At 30.8% G+C, this 19,373-nt stretch overlaps 2 protein-coding genes across 2 annotated transcripts in view; one reads left to right on the top strand and one right to left on the bottom strand.

Moving 5' to 3' along the window:
- Positions 1-19,111, top strand: part of LOC130669378 (acetyl-coenzyme A synthetase) — a 29,384-nt gene extending 10,273 nt beyond the window's left edge. Inside the window, exons 3-12 of the mRNA XM_057472280.1 lie at positions 1,308-1,523; positions 9,785-9,980; positions 10,073-10,301; positions 10,415-10,586; positions 10,681-10,873; positions 10,931-11,086; positions 11,172-11,339; positions 11,412-11,601; positions 13,536-13,781; positions 13,851-19,111. Coding sequence (XP_057328263.1) covers positions 1,308-1,523; positions 9,785-9,980; positions 10,073-10,301; positions 10,415-10,586; positions 10,681-10,873; positions 10,931-11,086; positions 11,172-11,339; positions 11,412-11,601; positions 13,536-13,781; positions 13,851-14,047 — 1,963 coding nt within the window. The 3' untranslated portion in view covers positions 14,048-19,111. The remainder of the gene's footprint in view (positions 1-1,307; positions 1,524-9,784; positions 9,981-10,072; positions 10,302-10,414; positions 10,587-10,680; positions 10,874-10,930; positions 11,087-11,171; positions 11,340-11,411; positions 11,602-13,535; positions 13,782-13,850) is intronic.
- On the bottom strand, positions 11,599-13,256 carry LOC130669444 (enolase-like). Its single transcript, XM_057472401.1, has 3 exons — positions 12,665-13,256; positions 12,336-12,581; positions 11,599-12,243 (listed from the first exon to the last, which is right to left on the bottom strand). Exons 1-3 carry the CDS (start codon positions 13,179-13,181, stop codon positions 11,636-11,638), a joined length of 1,371 nt encoding a protein of 456 aa, XP_057328384.1. The 5' UTR covers positions 13,182-13,256; the 3' UTR covers positions 11,599-11,635.
- Positions 19,112-19,373: the final 262 nt, after the last annotated feature.

The raw sequence follows: 19,373 nt of genomic DNA, 5'->3' as shown, positions 1-19,373 counted from the left end.
TGCGAACTGCCATCCTTCTGATTGCTGGGCCCGAACAATAGCTACTGGACGAACCTACTAACGATGAACTGAATTATTTATATGATCTACTTATTAAACCATAGGTATAGCCAAACTTGGGTAATTCTACCTTGGCCCAAGTCTGGGTTGCCATTGGACGGCCAAGGCAGGGGCACCCAGTCTTGGCCCAAGCCTGGCTTGCCATTGAATAGCCAAGACAGGGGAACCCAGCCTTGGCCCAATCCTGGGTAATCATTGTAACGGCCAAGGCTAGATTACCCAGTCTTGGCCCAAGCCTGGGTTGCCATTGAATGGCCAAGACTAGGTTACCCAGTCTTGGCCCAAGCCCGGGTAATCATTGTAACGGCCAGGACTGAGTACCCAATCTTGAGCCAAGCATGGGCCAATATAGATGTGCCAAAGCTAGGTTCCCCAGTGCTGGGTCAAGTAGGGCCCTGTCGTTCAACTCTGGTGGCTCCTGCATGGGAGTGTATCTCATTTTATTATAGTCCCCAAAAAGAGGTTATAATAAGCCTGTTATATCACACTTTTTGAATAGATATATTGCCCTTTCACTACACTCAGAAAATTAAGTAATTGTATTTATTATGCTAAATTTTTAATTCCAATTATTTAGAATGATTGGGACGTTTTTCAATGCAAAAATAGTTATAGTGTTATAATTTATTTTAATAGAATTAATAATTATTGAGTGATAACTTCTGCAATAAATTTCGTAACAGTTACTATCAGGATGTTAACAGTTACCATCAGGATGATAACAGTTACTATCAGGATGGTAATATTTACTATCAGGATAATAATATTTACTTCTGCTATAAATTTCGTAACAGTTACTATCAGAATGGTAACAATTATAATTTCTGATGGTTATTGTTACCATCTGGATTATAAATATAACTATTTAGAATAATAATAACCCTGATTAAAAATATTGATTGAAAACAATTGAGAAGCGGTCGCTCCATGCAAACTGTATATCTATATATACAAACAAAAAAATTGAAATCAATTGAAATTATTGAAAAGAATTCAAATTTCATCACTTTTAATTCTTTTCAATCAATATTTTTAAACAGGGAATAATTAACTCTAGTTAACATACAGGATTGTAACAATTATTATAAATATGGTGAATATGACAATCTAGATGATTTATACAATCATTTAGATAATATTCACTACTATCAGATTGACGGTAGAAATTTTACCATAACTAGATAGTAGATTCTATTATTTAATTTTCTGAGAGTAATTATTATTCACCTGCCTATCTTTTTTTATAGATCTATTAAGCATCCAGAAGAATTTTGGGGTGAAATAGCAAAACAATTTTACTGGGAAACAACTTCATCAAATGACAAATTTTTTTCTTACAATTTTAACCGTAACGACGGGGATATTTTTATAAAATGGATGGAAGGTGCATCAACGAATATTAGTTTCAATCTTCTAGATAAAAACGTTAAATGTGGAAATGGTGATAAAATCGCATTTTATTGGTATGTATTTGTAAGCTTTTCATTAGTTATGAATCAATCTTATCAAAAACTTCATAATTATATTTAAAACATTGTGATATATTTCAATCAAACAAAAAAAATAAAATAAACGGATTATGTAAAAAATTACCATTTTTAAATATGACATTGAGGAAAAAAGTATTTTTTTATTTTTATGTCATGTTGACACTTTCGTTATCGATGAAACGAATATTTACATACCACAATTTAATTTATACATACGTTAGAACGCTCAATAGAATCGATAACACTGTAATAAAGAACAACGAAGTTTATGTTAAGATATTAAAAAATTGGCTTGTATTCGCAAGTCACTCATTCATTCTGTACGTAACTAAAACGTGAATTTGAGTAAGATTCATGTCGTTTACTATTGAAGAACGACCTTTCAAAATTTTTATTTCGTAAAATTACAACATATATTAATAAACGCTATTGTAGATGTATAAATGAAATATAAAAACGAAAAATAAACAAAAAAAAATTTAATCTCATACTTAGTTGACCTTTAGAAAAAAAAAATGAAACAAGTAATTGAGATAATTTAAAAAACATGAAGAATGATAAGCATCGAAAAACCATCTAAGATTCTGAAAACATATTATTGGTTGAAAATAACGCATGTTTCATTCTGACTTTACTATTGGCTGTTACTAGAGTGGTACGAGATGCATCTGCAGATATACCTGCTGACCCTAAAATACCAAATGCATTCCTTACTTTTCTTTATTTTATGATTTGACAATCAATTCTTGAGTTTATGAAAAACTTTTCTTTTAAAATATGTAAAACTTCATTATCAAAAAATAAGTTACATATATTTTATAAAGTCTAATTTTAGTGAATCCATTACGTCGCATAAAACAAATATCGGAAAATTTCCAATTTAAATACATACAATAGAATAATGTAAGTTATTCAGTTTCTTGAGTTTATAGAACTACTCATTTTGCCGTAATGAATATGACGTTATTTTAATCAAATAAAATTCATCTCTTACGAGACTGAATAATAAAGCGTGTGATTATTCATGCGTTTATATTTTTACTTGCATAAAAAAAATACAGAAAAATATTTATGTAACGGATAAAATATATTTGATCTAATAACACCCTAAATCAATAAACTAGGTTGATTTTACTAATTAATTTGAATAGTCTTATCAAAAGATTAATTCATTACAAAAAAAAAATTTAATTTGAAATATCTTTACAACAAAATTTAAACAAGTTATAAATTTCAAATTTTTTTAAGACTATGTTTATCCATATCTTTTTTTTATGTTTATATACTTCAAGTAAAGTCATTAAATTATTAAAAAAAATAATAATCTTAGCGATTTTCAATAAAAATTATTACGAAAATATTTTTGTGCTCGATTGTGTATTCACAGTAACACATAAATAATTTTGTTTATCAATGCACGGGGAACTTGACTTTTGACACAAATAGCTCTTATACAAACTTGTATAATAATACACAATGTAATACGACCTGTTCCTGATTTCATTTCCATTTTATAATCAGAAATAACTATTTTATAAAATGCAAATTTCGTGATATTTTAAATTACAATAAATACTAAAAAACATTATGAATCATTTTATTGTCACATATCCAAATGAAAGATAATAATTCTTTTTAAAATATTAAGACGATAATTAATGTAAACAGAAACATTAAATTTTCGAAAATATCACTGTCTGATACACTTTTTTAATTTCCCGCTAAGAAAATCGATGATTTTCGAAAAATTCGGGAAGTTATTGTTTTTACCCCGATTTTCGAAAATCGAAATTTTATCAGATGTCGACGTTTTGAGGTCCTAGAAATCTATTCAGACTATTTTCAGAATGATGCCCGAGTGTCTGTATGTATGTATGTATGTGTGTGTGTATGTGTGTGTGTATGTGTGTGTGTGTGTGTGTGTGTGTGTGTGTGTGTGTGTGTGTGTGTGTGTGTGTGTGTGTGTGTGTGTGTGTGTGTGTGTGTGTGTGTGTGTGTGTGTGTGTGTGTGTGTATGTATGTATGTATGTATGTAAACTCTTTGTAACTTTTTAACTAATGAACCGATTTGGATGGTTAAGACAGCAATCGAAAGAGCATGTCGGCCATCAACTTTCCTGAAAATTTCAGATCATTTGATCAAGTAGACTCGAAAATATTGGCGATGACGACGAAAATACTTTTTTTTTTAGTTTTTTATTGATTTTTTCAGAAACGACTCAAACGATCGACTCCAAAATCTACTCAGCTCTAGAACTCAATAAAATGCGTCGATTGCCACTTTAGCCATCTCAATCGGTCAATTTGTTCGAGAGATATCGCGGGAGAAAGAAATGGTAAAATACAGTTATTCGCGAATATCTTTGAAATAACTTAACCAAAAAACTCCAAAATCTGATCAACTCTAGAACGCAATAAAGCCCGTTGATTGCCGCCTCAACCATCAAAATCGGTTAATTTGTTCGCGAGATATCGTGGAAGAAAGAAATGCTAAAAAACGGTTTTTTATCGAAAACCATGGCACACAAAAGTATTTTCGAGCTCGAAGAGCTCGAAAATGTATTCACGACGATGTTTTGAGCTCCTTGAGCTCGAAAACAGCGGGAAATTTTAGGGCTGGCCCGCAGCTAGGGTCAACCGATAGACAGATTTTTTCTGAAAAATTGAATGCATTTTCTTGTAAAGAAAATATTCAAATTAGCACATATATTATAAAGTTACAAAAATAAATATTAAACATGGATATTTTATCAATAGTGTCGAATGAAACGGCTATATAAATGATTGATATAAATAATAGTCGACTATAGCCGAGGAAAAAAAATTATTTATAATTATATATCCCTGTGGAAAAGGTCTTATAAAATCTCATAAAAAAAATTGGCTATGAGAAAACGATCAGTATTTGTCCACGAAAAATCTCAAAAATTCTTATACAATTATTTTCTCATAGATGGTGCATCAAAAAAAATTTTTTCTTAAAATTCTCATAGAAATCATCAGAATCTATAAGAAACAGAAGCTGAATTATTGTGATTATAAGTATTTATAAGTTTTCGAAAAATATAAAGTTTACAATTGAGTAGATTTTGGAAATGAATAAGATTGTATGAGACGATTTCTGAAGTAATCATACAAGATTTGATACTGATTAATCAATGTGATTACAGTAATTTTCCATATAGTAACGAAAAAATTTATGAGATTGATTAAGGTTTATATGCTAAATTATTAAATTTTTTAGCATGAATTCAAAAAGTTTTTATTATATATATACTCAAGAATATTTGTATGAGTATTTATGCTGAAAATCCTTAGCAATCTATTCACGAGAAATCAATGAAATTGAGTCAGTATATTTATTCATCAAAAATTACTCAAGTAAACATTAATATTAAATATTAAAGTCATGATGTATTATGGGATATACTATAGTACAATCCAAACAGGTACTTGTTGGTCTGTCAAATGACCGAGGAGTACTCGAATAAAATCGTATTGAAATTTGGAATATAACACTTCTGAAATAAATGTCTTACCAGGGACACTACAAATCGTAGGCGCGATCTCGTGGCGAGCACCGAACTACTCCCGCTGCTGCTGCTTAGCACCGGTGACTTTCCCCTTCTCCATATCGATCTTTTCTCCCGAGAAATTTTTTTCTCTTGGCTTAAGCAACTTTTGTTATTTTGGTCAGAGAATACAAAAATACTTGCGTGAAAAGAATAGTACTTGTTCCGAGAAATTTTATTCTGTTTAACCAAAAAAATGCAATATTGCTACAAAAAAATAATGTATCTTGCACCAAAAAAAAAGAAAATGGGGCAAGATACATTACTGGGTTTGTAAAAAATAACATAAAAACTTATATTTTCACTCACCTCCGAACAGTTTAAATATTCAAAGTACAAGAAAAAGTGATAATATTAGTATTTTTGGTGTTAATTTTTGTAAAAAAAAAATGAAGTTAAGCAATTATTTTTAAATGAATCTGATAAAATTAATATTTTATGTGAATGGAAATTATTTATAAAATCTCATAAGTACTCCATAATATTTTATAAGTAATAGCCTTCTAAATAAAACTTACAAAAACTCATAAATCACATAGCTTTTAAATTAAAATTAAATCTTTCAAGTTTTTACAAGTTAATTCGATTATAGATTTTCTTACTAATTCTCATAAAATTTTTATGAGAAAAAGGTCTGCATTTGTCCATGTGATTCCTGATTCAGTCTCATAAAATTTCGAAGAAATACATGTTAAATATTTTCTCATAAAATATGACAGATATTTTATCATATTCAATAAGATATTATCTCCTAGGATAACTCTTACTAAAACTTATAAATTCTGAAAATTTCGTATAAAAAAATAATCTTATTGAGATTTTGTAAGTATTATAACATCAGAATTCGCCTGATCAATTCTTATTGAAAATACATTAGAATAAACTGTAACAATCTTATAGAAGTGAAAGTACTTATTCAATCTCATAATCGTTGGCGGAATTCGAGTCACAAAATCTCATAAATTAAAAAATCTTACTCATTCTTTTAAAAATCTAGTACGGAAATCATGATAGGAAAACATCAAACGCTTTGACTCATAGATTCTCATAAAAATTCATATGAGAATTTTTTTAAATCTCATAGATATTTTCGAAGCTCATAGATTCTCATAAAAAACATTCAATGTCTTATCAGAATTTATGAGAGCTTTTCCACAGGGATGGAGAATGGCCCTATATAATTATATATAATTTGTATCGTTCAATTTTTAACACAAGTATTCATCGATTTTTCCAATACACTAATTCCCTGGTGAGTGATAAAATTCTAAACTGTAAAAAAAATTTTTCCTATGTTATTTAAATCGGAAACCGAAAGATGCGACGGGCTACCTCTAAGGACGTTCCCACCGAGCAGTCGTACAGAAGCCGGGTTGGCTCACTGCTGACTGGTAGACTAGTGGCACTGCACACGACCACTTCCAACATGTGCACGCGTGCATGGTGGAAGTGGCTGTGTACACATGTTCACAAGTCCCGTGTGCGAGATAAATGCAGATTCCTTCTTTATCCTCGAAAGGTAATCGAGCTATGTATATTTCTTGTCTCGGTCTTTTAACTAAGTCGTGCTCAACTTTAAAGACGATTCTCCCTATGTTAAGTACTATTAAGGGGGGGGGGGGTTTAAAGGCAAAAAAAGCATATTTTTGTGATTTTTTCCCGGCGAGATGAGTAATATAATTTAATTAAACTTAATCACATATTATTGTACAACTTTTAAAGAATATCAGAAACAATTTTCAACGAAAAATATTGATTAATAAGCCGGTAACGTTGAATCTCCGGAGGCGCCTCGAAAAAAAGTCGTTTTGCGGTGAACATCATAACTCGTTACCAGATCATCGGAAAAAAAAAAATTGATATGCATTTTAATGTTGATGTATTTCTCGAGGTAACCACGATGAGTTTTTTTTTATTTTTTTCGATTTTTTGCAGCACTTGGAAGTGAAAAACGCGATTTTAGCTCAAAAAATCGCGGTTAATTTGTTATTAAAAAATAGAAAAAAATGAAAAACAAAAAAAAACTCTTTGTGGTTACCTGTTGATTTATGTGAAGAAATAATGTTCAAATTTTCAAAAGGATCGGTTCAGTACATTTTGAGTTATGATGTTCACGGACTTTAAAAATAACGTTGTCGGGAAAATCCATTTAAAGTTTTTTATTCGTGAAAATTTGAAATGAACTATCGATAAAAGAATATGAATTTTTATACTTATATTGAGTCATCAGTTTTTATCCTTTGAAAGACACACAGCCGGAGAAAGGGATTCGGAAGAACAAAGAAAATTGCAGCTGATTTCTACTAGGGGTATGTAGTGGCAGGTCGGGCAGGTATAAAAATCAGGTATAACGGCCGGTCATTCGAAACGCTGTAACTCCGTTAGTTTTACTCGGATTGATTTAAAATTTGTACACAATATTCTCGACATATTGTTCATTCAGAAAAAAAATTAAAAAAAACTAATTTTAAAGCCCTACCCCCCCCCCCTTAATATAATGAAAACTAGTTGAGGTACAGTGCACTTTTTCGCTTGTTCTCACATGCGCAGAAGTCCAAAAATATTCTCATTGCGTTGATTCTCCGATCTGGCAACGTGGTTTTCTTTCCTCTGTTTATTCTTATGTGAAGACGCTTGTCGTAGAATTTAAGGGCATTCTTAGACAGTACCCCCCACTTTTTAGAAATATGCAATGACTTTCAACTGTCATAACCGTATTAAAATTTTATTAATTAATTAAAAAAAAAATTAAAACCTTAATTGAAAAAAAGACAACGTAGTCGTAATTTCGTTAAGATATAGAATTTAAAAAAAATTACTTACAATTGATATCAGTTGGGAGTTAAACGAAATTTGTTGAATAAATTTTAACCAACAAAATTTAAAAATTCGAATTATAAAATTGACATGATAATTTTACTGAAATTTATTTAACGAATTTTGTTTAACTCCTAATTGATATCAAGTGGAAACAATTTTTTTTTAAGTCTATATGTCGGCAAAATTTTCAATTAATGCTTTAATTTTTTTTTCTAATTAATTAATAAAAATTTGATACGCTAATGACAGGTGAAAGTCATTGAAGATTTTTAAAAAGTGGGGGGTACTGTTTGAGAATGACCTTAAATGTTTTGAAAAATTTTTAGAGGTTACTTTTATATTGGTGATTGTAAGTAAATATTTATTTAAAAAAGCTTAGTGCTAAAATAACCAAAGCCTTAGCAAGTATGTCTGAGGCTAAAAGCAAAAAAATCAAGAAGAAATTCATGAAACAGCTCAACATAAAATTCCAAATTTCAAACTTCCCGCCAAGTGTAACGTTGCTAAGTCGCTATCTCTCATGATTCAAGCAACGACAGAAAATTCGCAAACTGTTAAGAGTAGCTAACTTTTAGAATTTTTTACAACAAAATAAATACCGCTTATTTTTCTTATTTTTACAGGAACATATTCTTTATATCTTCAATTAATGATTTTCAGTTTTTTAAAACAATCGTAAGAAAATTTCTATTTTTATTCAAGAAAACGTGTGCTACAACATTGATCGGGGTAGGGTTCACATGTTAAATATGCAAATTTAATTAGTCAATAATTACAAATTTAGTACCGCAAGGGCTATTTTGTAAAATTTCTACGCTTAAAATATACTTCAAAGTATGTGTATTCAAAGTTTCAGGAAGATTGTAAGAAAAGTGATTTCGGTGGGAACGTCCTTAATCAATTTCTGGTGGTGCCAAAAAAAAAAATGTTGTTTTTCGGCACACCCTAATTTTTATATTATAAAATAATTTTAACTTTTAGCATTGATCAAAAATACATTTTACAATTATCTGATGTTTTTGTAAATTATAACTACATAGAAAAAACAGTTAACTCGAATCCAGAAAAATCTGGAAAATCAAAATTATCTTGCACCAAGTAAATAATTATCTTGATATTTTTATTTTATGTCAAAATTTTTTTTTTTCAAATCGACATATTTTTATGCTTAAATTGAAAAATTTTTAATTGCTTAAAGTGTTTTTATTTCTTAGTATGAGAGATATTTTTTTGAAGAAAGTTTTTCGTTAAAAGTGAAAATGAATTGTATTTTTTTAATCGAACAATTGAAAGCAGAACATAGTAAAATGACAAGTTATTTAAAAATTCAAGCTTTAGTAAAACACATGTACCTATTATAGAATCTGGAGATTGCTTGTTAATTATATATAACCGTATATAATTACGTGAGATTATATATAATCATTTGTGATTTTTTTATGGCATTATATATAATTATATATAATTCTGTATGGTTACATATAATTCTGTATAATTATATAGAATTATATGTATTTTTTTTCCCCGGGTAGCTCATTTTAAAATTTTGTCATTCATTAAACATTTTATAATTATTCATAATAATTTTGAATGAAATCCCACAGAAAAAAAAAATTGTTTCGTTTATTATAATATTTAACGGCTTTTCAACGTTAATATTTTTTAATATTCTATAAAGTTACTAACAACAAAATTGATTCAATTCTAACAATATTTATTACATATTTGGTAATTTTGTTTTCTATGCTAGGACAAGATATTATTGAAAATTAATGAAAATTTTCTTTTCATATCTTTTTCATAATATAAAAATAGAATGTTTTTTTTTTAACCAAATTTCAGGGAAGGTAACGATATTGAAGATTATTCACGATTGACTTACCGAAAATTGCTTGAAGAAACTTGTAAATTTGCCAACGTCCTCAAATCTAAAGGTGTTCAAAAAGGTGATCGAGTAGCAATTTATATGCCAATGATTTTAGAATTGCCAATTGCAATGCTTGCCTGTACTAGAATTGGCGCCGTCCATAGTGTTATTGTAAGTTCTAAAGTTTATATTAAAATAAAAACAATGAAGAATTCTATGTCATGAAATATATATAATAACAAATATTATTATTTTTATTTTAGTTTGCTGGTTACTCATCAGATTCGTTAGCTGAAAGAGTGTTGGATTCTAAAGCCAAGGTTCTATTAACGGCAGATGGTGTTTGGCGTGGTCCAAAATTTTTGAACCTAAAATCAATTTGTGATCAAGCAATGGCTAAAGTTAAATCTCATGATCATAAGGTGGAATCTTGTATTGTTGTATCACATCTACGGCGTGTGACCAGTCCTCCAGGAAGCACATCAGACGGGGGTGAGAATGCAACTTTTCGCTTTCGAAACGAGTTTCGATTTACGGTACGTAAATCGATTGTCAACCGTTTCCCATAATATTTTTATTAAAATTCGATAACTCATTAATTCTAGAGAAAACAAAAAATATTAACAACGGGACCACTAATGGAAGGAGCAATGAAATGAATCTTTCGTGGGATGACGACCGCGATTGTTGGTGGCACGAAGAAATGGAAGATGCTGAAGCAAGTTGTTATCCAGTTTGGGTTGCAGCTGAAGATCCTCTTTTCATTCTTTACACTAGGTATACAAAGATACATCTTTAAATAGTAATTATAAAATATATTAGTTCATTATAATTAATAATAATTATTGCAATATAAAATTAATTTGTTAAGTGGTTCAACTGGGAAACCAAAAGGCGTTCTTCACACTACCGCTGGTTACTTAATTTACGCTGCCACAACATTTAAATACGTCTTTGATTATAAACCAAATGATATTTATTGGTGTACGGCAGATATTGGTTGGATTACGGGTCATACATATGTAGTGTACGGCCCATTAGCTAATGCTGCAACTTCAGTGTTGGTAAATAATTTATTTATAATTTAACAAATATTTTAGTTTTAAATTATTTTGTTACAGTTTGAAGGGACACCATTTTATCCACAAAACGATAGATACTGGTCGGTGATTGAAAAATATAAAGTTTCACAATTTTACACAGCACCGACAGCCATCAGAAGTTTAATGAAATTTGGAGATGATTTAATAAAAAAATATAATCTTAGGTCCCTTAAGGTATAGTTATAATACTTAAACAATTTTAATCTATTTTTCAAATTTGAGAAAAATTTACAATCAAAATTCAAAATCATTTCTTTAGGTTCTTGGGTCAGTTGGAGAACCAATTAATTCTGAGGCTTGGTTGTGGTTTTATAATTTAATTGGTCAGGGTAAATGTAGTATTGCAGATACATTTTGGCAAACAGAAACTGGAGGACATGTCATAACACCACTTCCGGGAGCTACGCCAATGAAACCTGGATCAGCAGTTCGTATAACTTTGATATTAAAAAAATATATTTTTATTATAAATTTATTTATCATTACTTATATTTTACAGACATTCCCATTTTTTGGTGTACTCCCAGAACTTTTAGATGAAGATGGTAAAATAATTGAAGGTGAAGGTGAGGGATATTTAGTCTTCCGACAGCCTTGGCCAGGTATGATGAGATCACTTTATGGAAATCACGAACGCTTCGAAACTGCATATTTTGATAAATTTAATGGCTTCTACTGTACAGGAGATGGTAAATACATCTGCAAAATAATCTAAATTCAATTTTAATATGTTTTCTTTGATTTTTTTTTTTTTTTTTCGTCTTTCTGATGATTTTCTGAATGACTTATTAATGACAATGGGTTCTTGAACATCTCTCCAGCATACTTAGCTCCTTGACCGAGTTCTTCTTCAATCCTCAGAATTTGATTATATTTTGAAATCCTCTCTCCTCTACAAATCGCACCAGCTTTAAATTGTCCTGCTGATAATCCAACGACAAAATCCGCTACAAAACAATCTTCAGTTTCACCATAACCTGCACTTACAATTGTTGACCAACCACTTGATCGTGCCATTTTAAAACAATCAATAGCTTCCGTAACTGTTCCAGCTTGAGGCAATCTTATTGTTAAACAATTTCCTGCTCCTCGCTCCGTGGCTTCTTCAATCCTTTCCGAATTCATTGCGGTCAAATCGTCCGCTACAATTTGAATCGACTGGTCTGATAACATAAGCCAACCATCCCAATCGTCTTGATCAAATGGGTCCTTAATTGATACCAACTGTGGAAAATCTGTTAAAATTTCGAGATATCGATCTTTTAATGCTTGAGCCTCTATATAATCATCAGGATCTGTATCTTCTGTCTTGAACTGAAGATCATATTGTCCTTTGATAAATGCAATAAGGATAGTATCTCATTATAAGTTCTTTGAATATTATAATTTAGTTATATACAACAAAATTAAGGAAAAAAAATACCATCTTTGCAAAAAGAGCTCGCTGACATATCTATGGCAATTTTTACTTTTCCTTCATAACCAGCAGCTTTAATAGCTTCTACAATCATACTTAAAGCTTCTGAATCTTCTTCAATTTGCGGAGAAAAACCTCCCTCGTTGCCAACAGTTAAAGGAACTTTTAATTCTTCAGATTCAGCAATCATTTTTTCAAGTATTTTAAATACTTCTATACCCATTTTTATAGCTTCTTTAAAAGATTCAGCACCTGATAATAATTAAAAAGTTTTATAGCTTTAACACATAAACTTTATATTCATTTTTTTTTTTTTTATTACAAAGTAATCAAACCTGTTGGCATAATCATAAAATCTTGACAAATCAAAGAATTTCCTGCTAACTTTCCACCATTGATAATATTAAACATAGGGACTGGAATGATTGGTTGAGTATCTGCTAATCGACTTATATACCTATATAAAGGAATACGCCCTTTAATGGCACCTGCTTTACAACAAGCCATTGACACTCCTAGAATAGCGTTTGCCCCGAGCTTCGATTTATTTTTTGAACCATCTAGCTTTATCATAAGTAAATCAATTTCTCGCTGTTGACAAACTTCAAATCGACTTTTTATTAGCTCTGGAGCTATTATATTATTAATATTTTCGACTGCATTCAAAACTGAACGTCCATTAAAAATTATTGCATTATTATCACGAAGATCTAAAGCTTCGTTTAAATTTGATGAAGGGGTACATGGTACTGAAGATCTAAAGAGCCCAATATCCGTTATTAAGTCGACTTCTAAAGTAGGCTCACCTCGTGAATCAAAAATTTGTCGCGCTTTAACTTTTTCGATAGGCATTTTATTAAATTAAAATTTTTAATATGGCAATAAAAACAAGAATTTTTAAAAAAATTTTCACTTTAAAGACTATATAAATTACGAACTTACTTCATTCTGAAGTTATGCAATTACTAATATCTTAATATTTTATTACAATCAATCTTTGTATAGTTGGATTAGTAAGACTTTGCGTTTCGGATATTATCAGTTTTTACCCTAACCATCTGAATTTAATATCTAACACATTGCACCTTGATGATGGGGGTAAATACCAAAGCGCCAAATTTCGCTAATCCAACTATAATTATTCATTGTTTTTTTTTTTTAATTTCGAAAAAAGTAAAAGCTTTCAATTTGCGAAAAATTTTTTAGGAGCAAGACGTGATGCTGATGGTTATTTTTGGGTTACCGGTCGAATTGATGACATGCTCAACGTTTCTGGACATCTTATGTCAACGGCTGAAGTAGAAAGTGTTTTAGCAGAACACACAGCAGTTGCTGAAGCGGCAGTTGTCAGTAAGCCTCATCCAATAAAAGGGCAATGTCTTTACTGTTTTATTACAACTAATGAGGGAAAAAACTTTGACAAACAATTGCAAGATGAACTTAAAAAAAAAAGTAAGACTAACAAGAAACAGAATTATTAATTAATAATTTTATATTAATCATAATTATTTGAATTTACAGTAAGAGAACGGATTGGACCATTTGCACAACCAGATGTAGTTCAACATGCTCCAGGCCTGCCTAAAACACGCTCAGGAAAAATAATGCGAAGAATACTTAGAAAAATTGCAATTGGTGATCGTAATGTAGGAGATACTTCAACTTTAGCTGACGAGAGCGTTGTTGACTTACTTTTTCAATTGAGGCCAAATGCTTGAATAAATTAAGAGAAAATTAGTAAAAAAAATTAATAAAAGTATAATTAAAAACCAAATTAGCACTGGCTTCATAAAACATTTTATAAAATAGGAAACATTTAATTCTTCTAGTATTTTTTCATTTGACGATTTTTTTTAATTTCACCCAAAAAGTTTATGGAAAGTTATTTGAAAACGCAAATATAGCATTATAATGCTTAAATTCATTAAAACCACTCTTAGTAACAATTTTTAATTTATCCTTCAGATCTAAGTAATTATAGTATTTTCATCTATTAACATTTAATTTAAGAAAAAAATCAGATTAAATATTTTTTTTGCGATTTCCCTTATTTTTATCAATTTCGTTTTTTAATAAACCATTTATAATTTTAATAAAAAAAAACAAGAAAGTGAACAATGAAAGTAATACCATTATTGATTATAAACGACATAATATTACTATGAAAGTGATAATCTTATTATAAAAAAAAATTATTTAATGTTGAGTAAAAAGTATTTAAAAAGAAAAATGTTATAATAATAAATAAAATGAAGCTATAAAAAGTCTATATGAAAAAATACGCACTAACATCAACGCACGTTAATTATTTTACTGAAATTTTTCAGAAACAATTATATGAGGGAAGGTGAAGCACAGTGAAAATATTACTAGATATCTGGTTTTAATTCATATTCAAAGTAATCCATTGATTTATAAAGCAATCAGTTATAAATTAGTGAATCACTTCAAACGCTGTGTTAATAACAGATAGGAATATCACAGTTGGTATCAATATGTTATCTTATCTTTCATCTTTTCCAAGAGATATATATATATATATATATATATATATATATATATATATCATGTATTAGATCAATTCAAAAAAATCGACAATTTTTTTAACTTCCCGCTAAGAAACTTTAAAATTTTCAAAAATTCGGTAAGTTATTGGTTTCAGTACGATTTCCGAAAACCGAATTTCTATCAGATATTAACGTTTTGAGGTTCTAGGAAGTTATTCTGACTAATTTCACGATGATGTCCGAGTGTATGATATTGATAGGTTCGTCGGAAGAGTTATCGAGAAAAAAAATTTTGAAAACCGCCTGACCCTGCAGGCCAGTCCCAAAACTGCCCGCTGTTTTCGAGTTCAGGGAGCTTGTAAATTTTTGTTAGAACGAATGAACTGATTCAAGCGTTCGTGATGGCAATCAAAAAAGCTTGCCAATAAAGAACTGATTACATATTAGGGCGAATCGGTCAAGTCGTTTATGATTTATACGCAAAAAACGTAAAAAAAAAAATTTTTTATTTTTATTTTTCTCATAACTTGTGAACTACATGACCGATCAACTCCAAAATCTAATCAATTTCAAGTCGGTGAGCCCTTTCGATTGCCATGAAGAACGTTCAAATCGGTTGATTCGTTCCAAAGATATCTTCAGATAAACAAAGTTCACATGCACACACACACACACACACACACACACACACACACACACACACACACACACACGCGCAGACGTCCAGAAATAGTCAGAATAGCTTCCTCAGATCTTAATACGTTGAAATCTATTGAAATCTCGATTTTCGAAAATCGGACCGAGACCAATAACTTCCCGCTATGAAAATTGCAAATTTTCATAGCGGGAAGTTAAAAAATAGTCGTTTTTTTTAATCAGTCACACACATATATATATGACCTTCGAGATTTCTTAATTAAGACGGAATCTTTAGATCATTTTTTTTATATAAGATTCAGCTTACTCTACGTATACGGAAAAAAGAGCAGTTGAAAAATTGAACTCATGTCTGAGTATTTATTGCATATTGAGTATACACCAAATACACTCAAAGTTTACACTGAATTTACACGGTGTATATGCGCACGATATATACAGTGTTTACACCGAGTATACACTAAAAAAATTTTTGAAGTCCTCGGAATAAAAGTTGTGAAGAAAATTTTTTTTGAAAAAAATTGAAATAAAAAAAAATCAAATTTTGAAAAAAAAATTAACATTTTGAAAAAAATTAAAATTTTCAGAAAAATTAAAAAAAACATACACATAAGGTAAAAAACCCTGTTGTTGACCATGATCCAGTTTCTGACCTTTTTAACTTTTTTCTAACTTACTTAAAAAACTATAACTTTAATAAGAAAATCGATTTTTTCTTAATTTATAGTTATCTATTCTGAGCCTAATTAATGGCAATTTAAAAAACATAGAAATTATTAACTGAATAAAAAAAATTGATTTAGTCGGAGGTGGCTGACGAAACCATTTTTTAAGTGTAGTCTAAGCAGTTGACGTTAGAAGGTGCGACAATTGAATCTGTGCACTAATTATCATGTCAGTAAAAAAATTTAATTAAAAATGTATGGATAGATCAATATTTAATTAAAATGTATTTTAATATACGGATAAAACATATTAAAATGAGTTTTGTTGCTAAAATTTGAGGGTCAATAACTAGGCTCAATTTTAAAGGTGTGAAGACGTTGTTGACCCTCAAATTCTAACCTACTACACGGAGAGAAATTTATGGTAACCGTTCCTAGTATGTTTATGAAATATCATCCCATACCGTTATGGTAATGATTACTTGGAATTATGGGATACAGGCCCATATTTTCTAGGAAAAGTTCCCATAAGTATGGGGACAATTCCCATTATTATGGTAACAGTTCCCATATCGCATGGTAATAGAATTATGGTAATGATTACCATACTCTTAGGAATAGTTCCCATAAGCAAATAGGAACCAATCCTATAACCACATTGTAACGATTCCTGAGTGCATATGGGAATAAATCCTATATATTATGGTAACCATTACCATACTATTATGGTGATGGTTCCCTGGCGGTTTTGAATCACCCTGGAAACAGCCTGGAAACTCGGTAGAATCACGGTGGATCCAGGATGGTTACACGGTGGTTTTGTGCCATTTTATCATCCTGATTCCACGGTGGTTACACGGTGTTACCAGGATGGTTACACGGTGTACCCACCCTGATTTCACGGTGATTACGCGGTGTACGTGGAATCAGGGTGGGTACACCGTCTAACCACCGTGGATCCACCGTGATTCCAGGGTGTTTCCAGGGTGATTCAAAATCGCCAGGATTACCATAATGTTATGGTAATGGTTACTATAACATTATGGTAACCATTACCATAATAGTATGGTAATGGTTACCATAATATTATAGTAATGATAACTACAATATATGGGTACCGTTCCTATAATTAACACGGAGATAAATTTATGGTAAAAATTACAATATATTATGGGAGTGGTTCCCATAATGCATGGTAACCGGTGTTTTTGAAATGTTGATTATAGGACCGGTACCCATATATTGTAGTTATCATTACTATAATATTATAGTAATCGTTACCATAACATTATGATAACCGTTGCCATAATATTATAGTAACCGTAACCATAATATTACGGTAACCATTACCATAGTTACATAGTAACGATTTCCATAATTCCATAGAAACTATTCCGATACCTCCCGGGAAAAAATGATCAGGCCTGACCATGCCTGTTCAAGTATGATCAGGCCTGAAATTAGACCTGATCATGCCTGTTCATGTATGATCAGGCCTGAAATTAGACATGATCAGGCCTGATCATACCTGTCCATGCCTATCCATGTCTGAGGCGTTAAATACACTCAGGCCTGTTCATGGCTGTTCATGTCTGTTCATGCCTGACCATGTCTGTTCATGTCTGAAGCGTTATATGCGTTCAGGCCTGATCTTACCTTTCCATGCCTGTCCATGTCTGTTCATGCCTGAAGCGTTAAATACAGTCAGGCCTGATCATGTCTGTTCATGACTGTTCATGGCTGTTCATGTCGGAAGCGTTAAATACAGTCAGGTCTGATCATGCCTGATCATGTCTGTTCATGGCTGTTCATGGTTGTTCATGTCTGAAGCGTTAACTACGCTCAGGACTGATCATACCTGCCCATGCCTGGTCATGTCTGTTCATGTCTGTTCATAGATATAAAATTTTTTTGACAAAGAATCTATCACGTATAACCCGGGAAAAAAGGATCAGACCTGATCAGACATGAACAGGCATGAGTCTTAAGACTTTCAGTACTTGAAGTTCGTACGATACCTATTTTTCAACTCAATCTCTTAGGTCAACAGGTAACGAGGCGAACTTTCAAGCGCAAGGTCCACGGTTCGAATCCTAAACACTCCCATATTTTTTATTTTTTTTTTCATTTTTATAGAAATAATTATATATAATTGTATATAGTTATGCATAATTATATATAATTATATAGGACCATTTTTTATATATAATTGTTTTACCAGAATGGGCATGAACAGACCTGATCAGACCTGAACATGCCTGATCAGGCCTGGTCAGGCATGATCATTTTTCATGTCTGATCAGGCCTGAAGACTCATGCCTGCTCATGTCTGATCAGGCCTGAACATTTTTTCCCGGGCTTATAGAAATTATACCCATAATTATGGGAATGATTACCATAATATATATGGTTTCTGTTCCTATAATCAACATTTCAAAAAAACCGGTTACCATGCATTATGGGAACCATTACCATAATATATTGTAATTGTTACCATAAATATCTCTCCGTGTACGAACGGGGTTATCCACCTTAGTAGCAATTTGGTAAAAGCCTTGTGCCAGCATGGATCAAGATACTATAGAAAGATTTTAGATCAAGAATTGTACAAGAATTGGTCCAGATTCTTGACCAAGAGTATTGGTCAAGACTTGAGCCAGACTGAGGTCAGAATTTGACCAGAAATCTGGGGCCATCTATTGCTAAACTTTGGGACTATCCTATAGAGTAGAGGTTCTCATTCTACAATAGTTTTATTTACACTCGTTGTCATTAATGCCTGGTCCCCCAGACTATAGAATCTTAGCCATACAGGGGACCAGGCATTAATGACAACGAGTGTACAATACTGTAGTCGAGAAGTGAGTTCTCTGTAGAAAATGAATCTAGTTTTTTATAAATACGAGTGACAGCTTATTGAATTTGTTATTAAATTTGACAAGACATTTTTTTTTACAAATAAAAATAGCAATTTTTATAAGTCAAAATCAAATAGAAAAAACGACAGACTCTGATTATTAGCAATAACTCAAGAATTAATAGAGGAAGCGTAAAATTAAAAAACGATTATTAAAGAAGAAGTAATTTTCTATGAAATTGTCACAACTTCCGGAATTCTATTCCCATTATTTATAATTTTAATTTTTCATCTTAATCTTTTAAAAAACTTCCGAAATTTTTTAAGTGCTAAAAAATTCTGGAAATCAATTTTTTTA

Source organism: Microplitis mediator, chromosome 1, assembly GCF_029852145.1.
Source record: "Microplitis mediator isolate UGA2020A chromosome 1, iyMicMedi2.1, whole genome shotgun sequence".
NCBI lineage: Eukaryota > Metazoa > Arthropoda > Insecta > Hymenoptera > Braconidae > Microplitis > Microplitis mediator.
The sequence above is the reverse complement of the archived record's forward strand: the minus strand, read 5'-3'. Positions and strand labels throughout refer to the sequence as shown.